The sequence below is a fragment of the Phodopus roborovskii genome, unplaced genomic scaffold (genome assembly GCF_943737965.1).
Source record: "Phodopus roborovskii unplaced genomic scaffold, PHOROB, whole genome shotgun sequence".
In the NCBI taxonomy this organism is placed as follows: domain Eukaryota; kingdom Metazoa; phylum Chordata; class Mammalia; order Rodentia; family Cricetidae; genus Phodopus; species Phodopus roborovskii.
Genome location: NW_026126433.1, coordinates 52,241,903 through 52,258,581, shown reverse-complemented (window position 1 = coordinate 52,258,581; position 16,679 = coordinate 52,241,903). Strand labels below are relative to the sequence as shown.

Here is a 16,679-nt window from a genome sequence, read left to right as displayed (position 1 = left end):
CCAGTATTTATCCTCAGTGCAGGAATGGACTTTGGGAATGGACTATGGAGGGATGCTCTCTCAGCCCAGATACACCTGTCACAAATGATGTGACTGACTTTGATGATCCCCCATGGGAGGCCTCACCCTCCCTGAGAAGTAGGTGGGAGGTGGGGATAGGGGGTTGGTAGGGGACATAGGAGGAGGGGAAAGGGGGCTTGATATGTAAAATAAGATTGTTTTTAATTTAAATAAAACTTTATTTTAAAAAAAATAACAGTTCTTTAATGGATGAACATGGAACCCTGAATTCACACAGCAGCAAACCCAGAGGGACAGGCCCATGCAGATATTTAGAACCTGAACGGAGCCTCCTTTCAGCAGTTCCTGTGATTCCAGCCCAGTGGAACTGTCAGAAATCTGACACGCCCTGCCAACCCTACTGTGCTTGTAAAGCAGACAGCCCAAGCAACTCTCCCACTGACCATAGGAGAGCATCACCAGGGGTTCTCAGAAACCGGTGATCAGGGTGACTGTCAACACCACACCTTGCTTTCACCTGCCAGCTCACTGGCAGAGTTGAGGACAGAACCCAGGCTGTCATACGTCCTGGGCATTCACTGAGCCAAATGCACAGCCTCTGCTTCTGAAGGCATAGGCTGGAGTCTGAGTCACTGGTGACTGTGCAGTTTCTACAGGGCTGTTTACTCAAAGGTCAGTGCTTGTCATTGCTATGGAAGCCTTGGATGGGAGCAGTAACCCTTGACCCCATGTTAGCCAGTGAACACACAGCCACCACGGCCTCCTAAGCACCTGGGCCTGGGTGACAGGAGTACATCTCCCACCCTGGAGACAGTTTCTTGACCCTTGATTAGTATTTATGTCTTGATCTTTGTTCTTTGGCCACAAAAGCACATGGAGATTTTCCTGTTTGAGGCAAATGTCCTTGCAGAGATTAATAAGCAAAGATCAGAGTCCACTGGACACCCTGACACAAACTCCTGATTAATGTCATATTTCAGATAAAATTACACAATGCAATGTCATTTTTCAACAGACCCTCAGGGTCAACTCAGCAATAAGTATTACTGTATGGAAGGTGCTGTGCAGGAAAAGTAACACTGATAAATAAGACAGATGATCCAATAACACAGATGGGTGTGGTTGCAGATACCTGTAACAAGTACCTGGAAAACTGAGGCAGGAGGATCTCCAGTTTGAAGCTAATATGGACTGTATAGAAGAATGGAGTGTGATGGTTTGAAAGAAAATGGCCCCCAAAGGGAGTGGCACTAAGGAGGTGTGGCCTTAAAGAGGAAGTGTGTCACTGTGGGGGTAGGCTTTGAGGTTTCCTTTGCTCAAGCTACTACAAGTGTTCAGTCTACTTCCTGCAAGCCAATATACCGCAGCTACCTGTCCAGCACCATGTCCACCTGCACACTGCCATGTCCTGATATGATAATGATCAAGTCTCTGAACTGTACGTGAGCCACAGGAATTAAACATTTTTCTTTCAAAGAGCTGCTATGATCATGGTCTCTTCACAGCAATAGAAGCACTAGCTGAAATAGGGAAAGCATAAAACAGGACCTACTAATGGAAGGCAGATGGTATTTATAGAGAAGGGGGACAGCACCATGAAGGACTCACAGGAAGGAATTGTGACATCAAGCATCTGAAAGTCTTAAGCTGAGGGGTTCGATAGAGCATTGGCAGAAAAGAATAGAGTGTTATGTAAACTTGGGGATTACATCATGGCCAAACCATTAGAAGCAGACTGAGGGCTGAAATCATGTAGCACTCATTTTTGAAACACACATTTGTAAATTACTGTGTTAGTTTGCCTGGACTGCTGTACAGAGTACACAAACTGAAAGATTCTCATGAGAAGACTTATTGCCTCTCAGTTCTGACAGCCCTGAGGTCATGGTGTCACGAGGGCTGTTTCTTCAAGGGAGTGAGGAGAATCAGTTCCAGGTGTCTCTTACAACTTGTGGTTCACAAGGCATCTTCTGCAGCGATGCTTATAGTACTGTGCTACCCCAACCGCTGCCTCCACGTTCAGACGCCACTTTTCCTGTGTGCACTTGTCCTTTCCTTATGAGAACACAAGTCATTTGGATAAAGGGCCACTATAATGACCTTATTTTATTAATGAAGTCATCTCCTGTAGCTTACGGTCTCTCTGCAATCCACTTCCAGTCATGCTCCTTTCCTGAAGTGTGCACATGACAGATAGATGTACCTGGTGACAGAAAGCAGCTCCTGCATGTGTGCTATGCACCAGTCTGCAGAGCATCTTCTCACATCTCATCTCTCCTCATCTTGAAAACCATTCTCAGAGGTAGGGAGGCACACATCCCATTACCAGCATGCAGACAAGCCTGTGGGGTCACAGAGGTTCAGTGAGGTACCCAAGAATCCCAACACCCACCAGAGGCCAAAGAGCAATAAAATCCAGCATTCTCAATTATAGCTCTGACTTCATTTCATGATTTACCAAACTCAGCAAGCACTTTTGATTGTTCTTCATATCAAAAGACTTGTATTAATTGCAGCTAGCTACTAAAGACACACTAACTAAACAACAGGCATACCGATGGGAGAGGTTATCTGTGAATTCAAGGTACAGTCATAAGGGGATCTGTGAAGGAACTGGCATGAAGTCATTACTCACCGAGTTCAAGGCTAACTTCCTCTCTATGAAGACACTTTCCACATCTTTTGTTGGGATTTTCATTTAGCAGTCTATCATTTCTTTTTTAAAATGTTACTATTACCCCTTACTAAGAAAACCCACACACAACAGGCCCCACCGCACCCAATCAATGGCTGCCATTCTCACATCCCCACTGTCACAGAACACAGGGACTACACCATCAATGAGATGCTTTGGACATGCTGGGATTTAAGACCCACCAGGCCTTTCTGACTCCATGGTACTCTGGGGTTGTTTTGGAAGGAAAGATTGATATATAATCACCTGACCTGGAACAGTCAAGATATATAAACCAAAAATGCAAACAACCTGATTTTAAAAATCAGCAAAACCCTGAGTAGACGCTTGTCAATGGAAGACATTGAATGACTCACAGTTGCATGAAGAGTCTACACAGAGAAAAGGGATAAAAGACAAGAAGGCACTGTCACACACCTGCTGCGTGACTATCGAAGAGACAAAGGCAGCACTGGAAATGGGAAAAGGAACTTTGTGTACTACTGACGGAAATGTAAATTGGTTTTTATTACATTATTGTTGTGGTGGTGGTGGTGGTAGTATTATTGTTAGTACTTGAGCCCAGGGCCTCATGCATGTTAGGCAAGAGCTTTCCCACCAAACTACAGCTACAGCCTACCATGCTCATCAATGAAAACATGGGGACTCTTCAAAAATCCAAAGTAAAGCTGGCATCTATCAACAGGAATTGGGAGTTGGGACTAAAATTATATGCATTCCTACATTCACCTCAGCAGTATTCACAATGGTTAAAAAGAAAAACAATCTAAATGTTCTTTAATAGTTAAATGAATAAGGGGAAAAAAACCTGTATATTCTTCAGTCATTTATAAAAAGTTAACTCTAGGGCACTGGAGAGATGATGGCTCAGTATGAGTGCATACTGCCAAGAGGGATAACTGCTAGAGAGATCCAACGCAGGTAATCACAGTTCAATGTGCTAAACTGTAGTTTGCTAAAACATGAAATGCTAAGTCCTCTGACCACATTTCCACACACATAAAGCACCAACTGTGGTGACGGTGGTGATGATGATGATGTCTTGGAATCATCTCAGTGATGTGTTTCTGGGCAGTTCTTAAGTGTAAATCCTGGAAGGATTAACACATAGGGGAAATATTTCTACAGAGTGGGCTCCACCTTCCAGCAGTAGACCAGGTAGAGCAAGGTCATAGTAGAAAAACTGTTGCCTTTTGCCTGCCCACTTCACCCTTGCTGGAAAGTAGATAGATTGCTGGCATCTACCCTATTGCCACCAATGGCAGCATAATGATCCTCCACTGACTTGGAACCCAGATTCTTTGGCTTCCAAAGTGGACTGAGCAGCTGGCTGGTGTAGGGTTCTCAGTTTCTTCTGTACAGCTACTCAGGCTGTATTATATTAGCCAGTAGAATTGGTAAGTCTCCTTTGTGTTATCTATTCATTCTATGGCTTCTCCTCTGGATAATCTTGATAGAAACAGTAAATATACAGAGGTAATAGATTAACTACATCTATTAACTACATGTGCCAAGATAGCACACTGTATACCTCAAAGATATGCATTTAGAAGTTGCTAGGAAAAAGCAAAGGAGACTTAAAATTCTGCTAGCTCCTGTTCTTAAAGGGTCGTCATGCAATCACAATGAATGCTTAGCAGTTAACCTGACCTACCATTAACTAATATCCTTCAACAAACTAAATCAAAGCAAGCCAATATTTTAAAAGAATGTTTAGCAGTGCTACCAAGTGACAGACTTCCAAATGAGGAACCCAGAGCTAGGTTAGGTGAACACACTTTTAATCCCAGCACTTAGGAGGCAGAGGCAGGCAGATCTAAATTCAAGGCCAGCCAGAGGTACCTGGTGAAACCCTCTAAAACAAAGTAACAATAAAACCCAGGACTCCAATTGTAGTAGTTGGAATGAGAACAGTCCCCATAGGCTGTTATATTTGAATGTCTGATTCCCAGTTGGTGGACTGTTTAGGAAGGATTAACGAGGGGTAGCCTTCCAGGAAGAGTTGTGTCACTGGGGGTGGACTTTGAGAGTTCAAAATCCCGTATCAGACCTAGTTTCTCTTGGTTTCTGGCTCTCTGCCACATGTTTACAGAGCTCTCAGCTACTGTTCCAGTGCCTGCCTGCCTGCCTGCCTGCCTGCCTCCATGGTCCTTGCCATGATTATGAACTAACCCTCTGAAACCCCAAATTAAATACATCCTTTTATAAGATGCCTTGGTCATGATGTCTCTTCACAGCAATAGAACAGTAAAAAAGACACCAATTCAACAGTTTCCCTAGGTCCTATTTGTGACATAAAGTTGCTAAGGTATTTTCCAGGGGGTGGACACCTCAGTGACTTTCATACATTTTTATTTAGTTCAACTCACTTATTTACTAAACCATGCACTGTTAGTCGGTGGTACAATAAAGATGTTTATGTTTCAATAACATACTAACAAGAACGACAAGCACCACAAAACTAAATGTGATAGTTTGGTAAGACTCAGTATGGGGAGCCTCCTAGGACACAAAGAAGGGAGTCTCTCAAAAGCCTAGGAGAATAGACCTAGTCTGCTTGAGCCAATGGCCTCAGGGCTGTGAATCCTCTCTCTTCTGACCCTAGCTACCCAGCTCAGTGCTTCATATGGGGTTGGGAGGCAACAGAGGTAGAGTCTGCATGATTGGGCCTGACTATAGAGAGGTACTTCATCTCTGAGGGCCAACTTCACCTTCTTAGTCAGAAGGAAAATCACACAAGTGTGCTGGTATGAAGAAATGGGAGTTTCAAAGCGCCCAAAAGAACCTGGCCAGTGTCATTATTATAGTACTGGCCTGAGGTTCGGCAGACCTAAAATAATTTCCACACGTGTTTAAGTCACAGTTCTCTAACTGAACATGTACTGAGAAAATTCTAGGAAAGAAAAACTAGACATTGTAGCATATACATATAACAGCTGAGGCACAGAATTGTGGGTTCAAGGCCAACAATGTTTGCAAGCCTCATTTAAAACACAAAAACAAAACAAAAAAGTAAAGCTTTGTTTAGAAACCAAGAACCACAGCTCCTTACCTCCCTTTCACAGCCCCAGAAAACATCGGGATGCACAAACCGTCACTTAAGATTTCAGAAGTGGTGTCCTTATCTTGGCCTGTGCGCTGAGCTTTGTCTGGGCATTTATTCCTACAGTTGCTTACACAGAACTATCAGATAATCCAATCACCTACTCTCAGAAATGCCAGTCCCTTTAATGTGCTAATGCCTATGAAACACCCACTGGTTTCATTTGTCCATTATGAAGGCATCTGTTAAGACCCACCACCACCACATGTACAAAATACTACTGAGATAAAAATAATTGGCAAAGCATAATTTGCCCAATTTTACTGTACATGATTTAAGACTGGTAGGGTTGTAAGCCAATGACAAAATGTGTGCTTTGTCACCTAAACAGTAGTAAACCTTCCTGGAATCCAAATACTAGTTACTTCAACAGTAATTGTACAAGAGCCAAGATCATTTTGAAGAAGCATTTACCAGCAACACAATACACAAGGACCCAGCTTATGTTCCTGGAACATGTCATTGCCTCTGGTCAAGCTGTCCCAGTAGGCTTACTCTGTACTTGTGGGACATTATTTCACTGGTAGAAATCCTGCTGTTATGTTCTCATTCCCAAGAGAAAAAGAGAGGGGACATGGGAGTCCCAAAGCATATCCTAGATCACCGTGCCCCCTTAGGCTGATCCACAGCCTCTTCTACCACTCTGACTCAAATCAGTCCTCCAGAGTCAAAGGTCCCTTTATGGAGGGTCACTTGTTCCACCTGCTCTGCTAAAAAACAAGAAAGAAGGAATCTTCCCCTAAGCCTCTCCTCACCTCCTCAACAGACCTAGTACTTTTCTTCATGGTGGTGAATGTAACAGGGGTCCATTAGAATCTAAAAGCGCATGCACTCACTATGTATCACAAGTTGTATTTATTACAGAACAGCCACAGGCAGATAATCTGCAAAAAGCAACTATTCTAGAGCCATGTTCTCCCACTAAACACATACCTTTTTCTGTTTAAAAAAAAAAAAAAAACCATTCCTTTCTCAGCTTTCTGGATGAAATAAAATGTAAGAATAACTGTAGAGAGCCACCAGTGCCATTCCCGAAGATGGCGCCGGTTTCCTGTCCATGAGCCAGCAAGGCACGGTTGTTTTTGACAATGCGCATGCATGATCCACGTCATGGGGTGACCGTTACGAGCGTTGCAGGCTGCACCTATCAGTTTAGGACACGACTCCCTAAAGCATATATAAACAGTGCCTTTTTCCTCCTTCGGGGTCTTCCCTCAACTTGCTGTGATGAGCCGCACAATAAACATAGCTGCAGAAGAATCCTGTTGTTGAGCATTGTTCTTGCAGGCAAGGCGATAGCGCTCAACAAGTGGTGCCGAAACCCAGGAACCTGACATCAAGGGCACACGGGTGACCCTTCAGGAGACTGGAGAGGATTCAGAACTGTGGCACAAAGGTAACAAATAAGGTGAGTTCTGATAATCATGCTACTGTTTGGGCTTGATCCTGCCATTGAGGGGTTGATTATTGTGCGTTTGGTTGCCTGCTTGTTTTTACTGTATTTGTTTTGTTTTGAGGAAGCACATGATAGGCAGCTAAAAGCAGGCACTAGACCATTTTCAAGAAAACATGTCAGAAGCAGAACATGAAGAAAAGATGGGTGCACGTAAAAAGAAAAAACATAATAAAGAGAAAGTGAAAGGGCCCCGCGAGACGGATCCATCTCGCTGAGGAAAGAAAAAACATCTTTATCCTTTAGAGGAATTGGAGGCTTTAGAGCTTTCCAGTCACCCCTCAGAAGAGGAACTATCGCCCTCTGAGGAGGAAGATTTGGAAGGGGAGGCTGCACGATACGAACAGAAGCGATATGGGCCAGGTCCGCGTCTAGTAAGAGCGAAATCAAAAGAGCGGAGCCCATTAATCCCTACTGCGCCTCCTCCTTATGCAGAAAAGGAATGTAAATACTCCTTTTGCTCACCTGAAACCAGACATGAGATAACCCGGATGTTTCCCTTGTTCGAGGAAGATAGGAATCGTGCCCATCACCCTCTTGAGCATAAACAGGTTAAAGAATTGGTAGAGTCTGTTCGCACTTACGGTATCAGCGCGAACTACTCTGTCGCAAATAGAAAGACTGTCCGCGGTGGCCATGACTCCCTCGGACTGGATGTTCATTGTGAAGGCTTGTCTCACTATGGGACAATACTTAGAGTGGAAGGCCCTATGGCATGATTTGAGTCAATCACAAGCCCGTGCTAAAGCGGCAGCAGGGCAGCCCACTTGGACATTTGAAATGCTCACTGGACAAGGACAATGGACAAATAATCAGACATCCTTTAGAGGTCTATGTTCAGATTAACACATGTGCTGTTAAGGCCTGGAAGGCACTACCTAATAGAGGGGAAGTATCAGGGAACCTTACAAAAGTCATTCAGGGACCAAATGAACCATTTTCAGACTTTGTAGCACGTATGATGGAGGCTGCAGGAAGGATTTTTGGAGATCAAGAACAGGCTATGCCCTTAATAGAACAACTAGTTTATGAACAATGCACCAAGGAATGTAGACAAGCCATAACTCCTTGGAAAGGAAAAGGCTTACAAGCTTGGCTTAAGGCTTGTAGAGAAATAGGAGGTCCTTTGACCGATGCAGGGCTGGCGGCCGCCATTTTACAAGGACAAAGAAAGGGCAATATGGAGGACAAGAACAAGACTTGTTTTCAATGTGGCAAAATGGGACATATACAAAAGAACTGTAGGGAGAGTGCATGTCAGGACCTAAGAGGATGCCAGGAATCTGTCCCCGATGTAAAAAAGGCAAACACTGGGCAAATGAATGTAAATCAGTCAAAGACGTTAATGGTAAACCGTCGCTTGAGCCAAAAAACACCCCGCGGGGGCCCCACCCTCAGGGCCCTCAAATATATGGGGCAAGGAGCTCCCCCCCTGAGCCTAGAAAGGAGGAAGCCCCACGGAGAGCCACTGCAGGTTCTGCAGGATTGGACCTCCGTGCCACCACTAGAATTGTCTTGACCCCCCAAATGGGTGTACAACCCGTTCCTTCTGATTTTTCAGGCCCTCTGCCAAAAAACACAGTAGGACTATTACTAGGAAGGTCATCTACCACCCTAAAAGGTTTAATTGTCCATCCTGGAGTTATAGATCAAGATTATGAGGGACAACTCAAGATCATGTGCTCATCACCACGCGGGATTTTCCCATCTCCGCGGGTGATCGCATAGCACAGTTACTTATTCTTCCTAGTTGTCATGAGGATTTTGGGGCCATTAAACAAAACAGAGGGGCAGAAGGATTTGGCCACTCAGATAAATTTGATTCTGCTTATCTTGCAGTTGATCTTGATACCAGACCAACATTAACATTAAATATAGAAGGAAAGAGTTTTCAGGGAATTTTGGACACAGAAGCTGATAAAAGCATCATTGCCACCTCCTGGTGTCCTTCAAAATGGCCAATAACCCAATCAGAACATTCATTGCAGGGACTAGGGTATGAAGCCATTCCTGCTATCAGCTCTAAATCCCTAAGATGGAAGGCACCAGAAGGTCAGTTAGGGTTGTTTACCCCCTATGTTCTTCCCTTGCTGGTAAATCTATGGGGAAGAGATATTTTAAAAGCTTTAGGATTAAAATTAATGAATGAATATTCCATCTCTGCACAAAATATGTTAGATAAGGGATATATACCAGGGCTAGGGATAGGAAAGCAGTATCAAGGCATTAAAGAACCTGTTCAAGTCATTTCAAAAAATGATCATGCAGGATTGGGGTTTTCCTAGGGGCCGTTGGGGAAGGAATGCCCATACCATGGATAACTGAAGCGGCAATATGGGTACCTCAATGGCCACTTTCACAGGAGAAATTAGAGGCCACTTATCAATAAAAGAGCAATTCGATTTGGGACATTTGGAAGGATCCAACTCTCCTTGGAATACTCCTATTTTTGTTATCAAGAAGAAATCTGGAAAATGGAGATTGCTTCATGACCTCAGAGCCATTAATGCACAAATGCAACTGTTTGGCCCAGTCCAACGGGGCCTTCCACTTTTATCAGCATTGGAAAGTTATTATAATAGATATTAAAGATTGTTTTTTCTCTATTCCATTGTTTGAGCAATATTATCCAACTGCTGTTGCAAAAATTGCCCTGAAGGGCTTAAAAATGGCTCTTACCCATTTTGGGGTGTTTCTTCAGCAAATTATTATGCCTTATAATATGGAACAAATCCAGACCCTATGTGCTATGAGTGATGATTGGGCGATTCTTGCCTCTACCTTCTTGGGAACTTTTGATAACCATTATCCCAAACATCCTTTATTAACATTTGCTAGAACACATCCTTTGATTTTTCCAAAAATGGTAAGTGCCACGCCTCTCCCTGATGGGGAGATAAGTGTATACAGATGGATCAAAAACAGGAATAGATGCTTATGTACATGAAGGAGTTGTTACCACTCACAGATATGCACCAGACTCCCCACAAATGGTGGAATGTAACATAGTTTTGGAGGTATTAAAGGTGTTTCCTGGACCTTTGAATGTGGTCTCTGACTGTTTATGTAGTCAATGCTGTTAAAACCTTAGAATTAGCTGGATTAATTAAGCCTTCTAGTACAGTGGCTGAGATGTTTAAGGAGATCCAAAAATGTTTATTAGAAAGACAATATCCTGTTTTCATTACCCACATCCGTGCCCATTCAGGTCTGCCCGGGCCAATGGCACAAGGGAATAATCTGGCAGATTTGGCCACTCGAGCAGCAGCTTTTGCTATTTTAGATCCTATAGAAGCAGCCACTAAATTTCATTCATTATTTCATGTAACATCAGAAACCCTGTGCAAGCGTTTTCTATTTCCAGAGCATCAGCACGGGAAATAGTCTTGCAATGCAAAAATTGTTCTGAATTTCTTCCAGCACCTCATGTGGGCATTAACCCACGAGGCCTTCGGCCTCTACAAATATGGCAAATGGATGTCACTCATGTGTTATCTTTTGGAAAAATGAAATATTTACATGTTTCTGTGGATAGCTGCTCGGGTATTATCCATGCCTCCCCACTAACAGGGGAAAAAGCCTCTCATGTCATCCAGCACTGCCTCAAAGCCTGGAGTGCTTGGGGCATGCCTCAAATATTGAAGACAGATAATGGACCTGCATATACTTCTGAAAAATTTAAGCATTTTTGTCAACAGATGGGTGTCAAACACCTCACTGGTCTACCTTATAATCCACAAGGGCAAGGCATTGTGGAACACATCAATCGGATGCTCAAATCTAATAAAACAAAAAGGGGGAATAGAGGAAATGCCCTCTCTCCCACCAAAAGCTACCATATCTTTTTCACTCCTTAAATTTTTTAAATTTGGATTTTAATGGTCATTCAGCGGGTGATAGACATGGCCTCTGGCCTATACCTCCAAAAGAACAAGTCAAATGTAAAGATGTGTTCTCAGGTACATGGAAAGACCCAGATCCTATCTTAATAAGATCCAGGGGAGCTATTTGTGTTTTTCCACAGGACGGAGAAAATCCAATTTGGGTATCAGGGCGATTATCTCGAAGAGTGACAACCATCCCTCAAGAAGATGCTCCTGTGGCTCCTGTGGTTGATGATACTCCTTGTGAATCCTCCGCGAATATCAGCGGAACCCAGATGGGGAATACTGTCGGTGTTTCCTAAACCCATGCCCAGTCATCATGATGCACGAGTATTCCCAAGCCTTTTTACAACTAATGAGAGATTAGATTTGCCTTTTCTTCCCTTTGATAATGATTGTTAGCATGCCCAGGTGGATCCCAGTTCCAGTAGAGGCTCCCAATACCTTAACCCTGTTCCGCCAAAAACGGGATTTTGGCATCACTGCAGCCCTTGTGACTGTCATATCCCTTGCAGCGATTGGAGCCGCAACTGCTGCTGTGGCCCTGAGCCAATCAGTACAGACAGCGTATACTTTGAATAATTTGTCGTCTGTTGTGGCTCAGTCGCTTGATATACAGGCCTCCATTAATTCACGGTAGTCAATCAGAGAATTGATTTGGTGCAGGAACAAATTGACACACTCTGGCAGCTAGCCCAACTGGGCTTTCAATGGAAATATTCCAGTTTATGTGGTGTCACCAGTGTACAATATGAAAATTATACAAGAGCTGCAAACCTTTCTAAACAACTTTTTCCATATCTTTTAGGTGAATGGACAGGAGAATTTGATAGCCTGATGGACCAACTCCGAATGGCCATCGTCCATGTGAATTCCACCTGTGTGGACGCCTCTCTATCAGAAGGATCATTCTCCTGGATCTCCACCGCTTTTTCCCATTTTAAGGAGTGGGCAGGTGTAATGGGGTTTGGCCTGCTGTTATATGGTGGGGTGGTGCTCCTGCTCTGGTTGATGTGTAAGCTACATGCTCAACAGACACATGACAAAGTGGTTATCGCTCAAGCCCTAGCTGCTATGGAGATAGGCTCCTCTCCCATTGTGTGGCTAAGCATGTTTAAAAAATGGACATTAATTGTCCAATAGGACAGCCCTTGCACCCTAAGTCTTCTATGACATTGCACCAGGTTAGGGTGTCCATTTTTTTTTTTTTATCAGAAACAGCCCTAACGCTCTGCGGGGTTTTTTCCCATTGCACGCAGACAGGTGCTTCTTTAGTTTAGCCTACTGTAATAAATTCTTCACATTCAGGTTGTTTGGCTTAGCACTGCACTCCGGGTTGACTCTGGCCATGAGCAGCTCCAAGAAGGGCAAGTCTGGTTGCATATGGGTTGGTGGCCAAGGCCCCACCTCCAGGGAAAAGATGCCGGATGGGTATGGTACTTGGCTGACTACCAGGATTCAGGGTCATTACAATGTCCATCTCATTACTGGAGATCAGACCACTACCTTTGCCTGTTGTGTTTATAAAACAAAAAAGGGGGAGATGTAGAGAGCCACCGGTGCCATTCCCGAAGATGGCGCCGGTTTCCTGTCCATGAGCCAGCAAGGCACGGTTGTTTTTGACAATGAGCATGCATGATCCACGTCATGGGGTGACCGTTACGAGCGTTGCGGGCTGCACCTATCAGTTTAGGACACGACTCCCTAAAGCATATATAAGCAGTGCCTTTTTCCTCCTTCGGGGTCTTCCCTCAACTTGCTGTGATGAGCCGTGCAATAAACATAGCTGCAGAAGAATCCTGTTATTGAGCATTGTTCTTGCAGGCAAGGCGATAGCGCTCGACAAATAACCCTTTACAAATGTGCATGTAACATTACAAAAAAGAAAAGTGTAGGTATATACACTTAGAAACAGCAAAGGCAATGAGATTATTTTCTTAACTATAACCAAGAGCAAAATGAAATATGAAAAATACAAACATAGGGGGCTAGAGAGAGATGGCATAGCTCTTCCAGAGGACCCAGCTTCACTTCCCAGCACCCACATGGCAGCTTACAACTGTCTGTAACTCCAGTTCCAGGGGATCTGACACCCTCGCATAGATATATATGCAGGCAAAACACCAATGCACATAAAATAAAAATAAATAAATTATTTTAAAAAAATTGAAGGTCTGGGAAAATAGCTCACTAAGATATGAGCTGAGCACAGGGCTGACAAGGTGATCTCGTGAGTAAGATCATTTGTCACTCTCACAACCACAGCTCAATCCGAGACCTACACAGTGGAAGGAGAGAACCAACTCCTCTAAGTTATTCTCCACCACACTCATGCCAAGTCATCCGCACATGTGTACACAACACATAAACAAATGAATGGATCAATTAAAAAAATGAAACTATAATCCCAGAGGTAAGAAGAGTCCCTGGGACACACTAGCCAGCCAACCTAGCAGGTGAGCCCCAGGACTCAGTGAGAGCTGTCTGAAAGCAAGGCTCCTGAGGAATGACATGGCTGACAGCACACATGTGTACACACACACTTAAAATAATGTGAATAACCTTCTTAAACATCAACACACACATTCAATAACCGCGAGCCACAACATTGTAGTGACAGCTATACAACAACTTACAGTCTAGGTGCAAACACCTGGATTTACAATACTATATTTTTTCACAGACTTCTTCATCTGCTTAATTTTCTTCTTCAAGATTTCATGATCTTGTTTTAAAATATACCGAAAATATCTACAACCTAAAAAATAAAACATAATAAAAAAAGTTTTAATATTTATCAATTAAGTATTCGTCACCATTTTTAAATCTTGCTCATTTGTGTCAACTATGTAAAAAGTAATTATTCTAGAGCCATGTTCTCCCACTAAACACACACCTTTTTTTTTTTGTTTGTTTGTTTGTTTAAAAAACAAAAACATTCCCTTCTCAGCCTTCTAGCTAAAATCAAGTGTAAGAATCATCCTTTAAAAGCACACATGTAAACCGGGTAGTGGTGGCCCATGCCTTTAATCCCAGCACTCCGGGGGCAGAGGCAGGTGGATCTCTGTGAGTTCGAGGCCAGCCTGGTCTACAAGAGCTAGTTCCAGGACAGGTTCCAAAGCAATACAGAGAAATCTTGTCTGGAAAAACAAAACAAAAATGTACATGTAAGAGGCATCCTGTGTAAGCCTCACCAATGACAGTGAGTGCTACCTGCGAAGGCACATCTCACCCACAATTAAAGCAAACACTTCAACTCCTTTTCCACCCTTCCTAAGCACTAGACATGGTGATATGCATATTATATACCAACTTATTAAAGGAGACTTCCAAAAGCTAATTTACCCAACCCTCTCAATGCCAGCTTGTCAAACAGCTACAATGGCATCTCTCACAGCAAGAAAGTTCTCTGTAGAAAGCAGGAATGTGGAGGATTAGAATAAACACATTATAGAGTAGAAATGACCAAACACAGTTCCTTCTAGTCTTCTAGCAAGCAGTGGATAGAGATGATACTTTGACCAAGGTGCCTAGTGCTCCTGCGGTCTGCCTGCTCTTCAGTCTCACAATGCAAAGATGACACTTGTCAAGTGTTTCAGAAAAGCCAATTTCTAAAAGAAAAATGTAAGCTTGATATGATGTGATTTTTGTCCATCCATCCTCCCATCCACCCATGAATGGATGCAGTTCTAGGGACTGAACCTAAGGCCCTACACATGCTAGGCAAGTGTCCTATCACTAAGCCATATAACCCTAGCATCTTCTACTTTTGATTTCAAGGATTCATTTTTGTTTTTACGTATGCATACTTGTGTGCATGTGCGCACACCACATTATTTGTGGGTGCAGAGGCCAGAAGAAAGTGCTGTAATCCAGGCAGTTGTTGGCCACCCAATGTGGGTGCTGTGAACCTAATTTGGCTTCTTTGTTAACCACTGAGCCATCTCTTCAGTTCCTGCCACAGTCATTAAAACAAAGGGTCCCACAGAGTTACCTATCCAGACTGGTCTTGAAGTTACTGTGTAATCCAAGTAGGCTTTGAACTTGCAATTGTCCTGTTTCAACCTCCCAAGTACCTGGGATTATTGGTCTGTACCACCAGACCTACCAGTGATTATTTGTATTAAACAAAACAATCATATGAAAAATTAATTTTATTATAGCCTCAACTGACATACATCTATCTAGGAGAATGCCAGGTTATACACCATTACCCATCTACCATCCTTAAAGACAGCATGCTAGTGGTAGGGTCTATAAGTATTCATAGTGTTACTTAAATAATTTGTGGTGTTTCTTTTGAGACAGGATCTATCTGTGTGGTCCAGGTTTACATATAACTCCTGGCCTCAAACAATCCTCCCACCATAGCCTCCGAAGTATCTGGAAATAAGGTACTTATTTGTATTCTTAAACTACTTTATAGTACAAATTAAATACAGCCAGAGTTCTCTCTCTGTCCTAACACCAACAACTGCATAGCCCTGAAGAGAGCTTAAGGTGGAAGGTGATGTGTTGCTAACTATAAGGAAAGATTCCTCCAAAGAGAAAAGGGGCTGCCTTGCTTTTCACACAGCATGGGAAGAAGGACAACTGTCATACACATTCTAAGACAAAGCAGAAGCTGACCAAGACAGAATGAGAGGATGTAATGGTGGTGATCAGAGCAAGAAGCAAACTCCCAGTACCCACCCAGACCAATGAATGGTACCCATTCTCAAGCAAAACTATGCCTCACACTTCTAGAACACTTGGGAATTCATAGAGCCCTCCAGGATATGTTCACTTGGTATTTACAATCCTGTTAGCAAATAAGGAAAGAGCCATGTTTACAATGTGCATTTCACAGAGGCCACCAAAGGTCACTGCTTGACCTAAGTGCCAAGTAAGAAGACTGGAAAATGTCCCAGGCCTTCAGACTCTGCTCCGATACGCGCCCTGAGCCATCTGTACTGTCTGTACCCAGGGTTCAGAGAGTGAACCATTGCAGACAAGCCCATTTCTGTCCCATCACTAGTGTGTTACTAGAAATGGTACTTTACACCTCTATTCTCATTAATCCCCTTTCTCATAAAATCAATCTCTTCCTAATCTTAGGAACTATAGGACACACCAATTCTCATTCCACAAGAGATGCCCTCTTAGCACTGCCCATGGTGTGGGCCTCAGGATCCCACTGCACAGTGATACAAACCACAAACAAAGGGGAACTCTGGGAGCTCACTGAAGCACTCCCTTTGTATTTCTGCACATACTTTCTGGCAGTTTTATTTCAGTGTGTTCCACTGTTCCTGTTTCAGTGGTGCAAAGCAGGTAAGCATTTTACTGGTCAAAATAGTCCATAATAAAAGACCAGTTTCCTCTTTTTAGAAGGCTGGCCGCTAATAGGTGGTATTCTTTCTCTTGGGGATGGGGTAGGACAGGGGGATGTCCATAGGACAGGAATGAATACAACATGAAGCTAGCGACGAACACTGAGGTCAACTCAGAGCATCCTTGTAGTTTCTGTGACCCTGTCCACAA

General features: G+C 43.4%; 1 protein-coding gene across 2 annotated transcripts in view; it reads right to left on the bottom strand.

Moving 5' to 3' along the window:
• Positions 1-2,301: 2,301 nt before the first annotated feature.
• Taf1a (TATA-box binding protein associated factor, RNA polymerase I subunit A) overlaps positions 2,302-16,679 on the bottom strand; it is a 32,216-nt gene continuing 17,838 nt past the window's right edge. For both annotated transcript variants that reach the window (XM_051186497.1, XM_051186498.1), the window contains 2 exons: positions 13,793-13,914; positions 2,302-2,363 (listed from right to left, as the gene is read on the bottom strand). In XM_051186497.1, the coding sequence (XP_051042454.1) occupies positions 13,796-13,914 (119 nt within the window). In that variant the 3' untranslated portion in view covers positions 2,302-2,363; positions 13,793-13,795. The remainder of the gene's footprint in view (positions 2,364-13,792; positions 13,915-16,679) is intronic.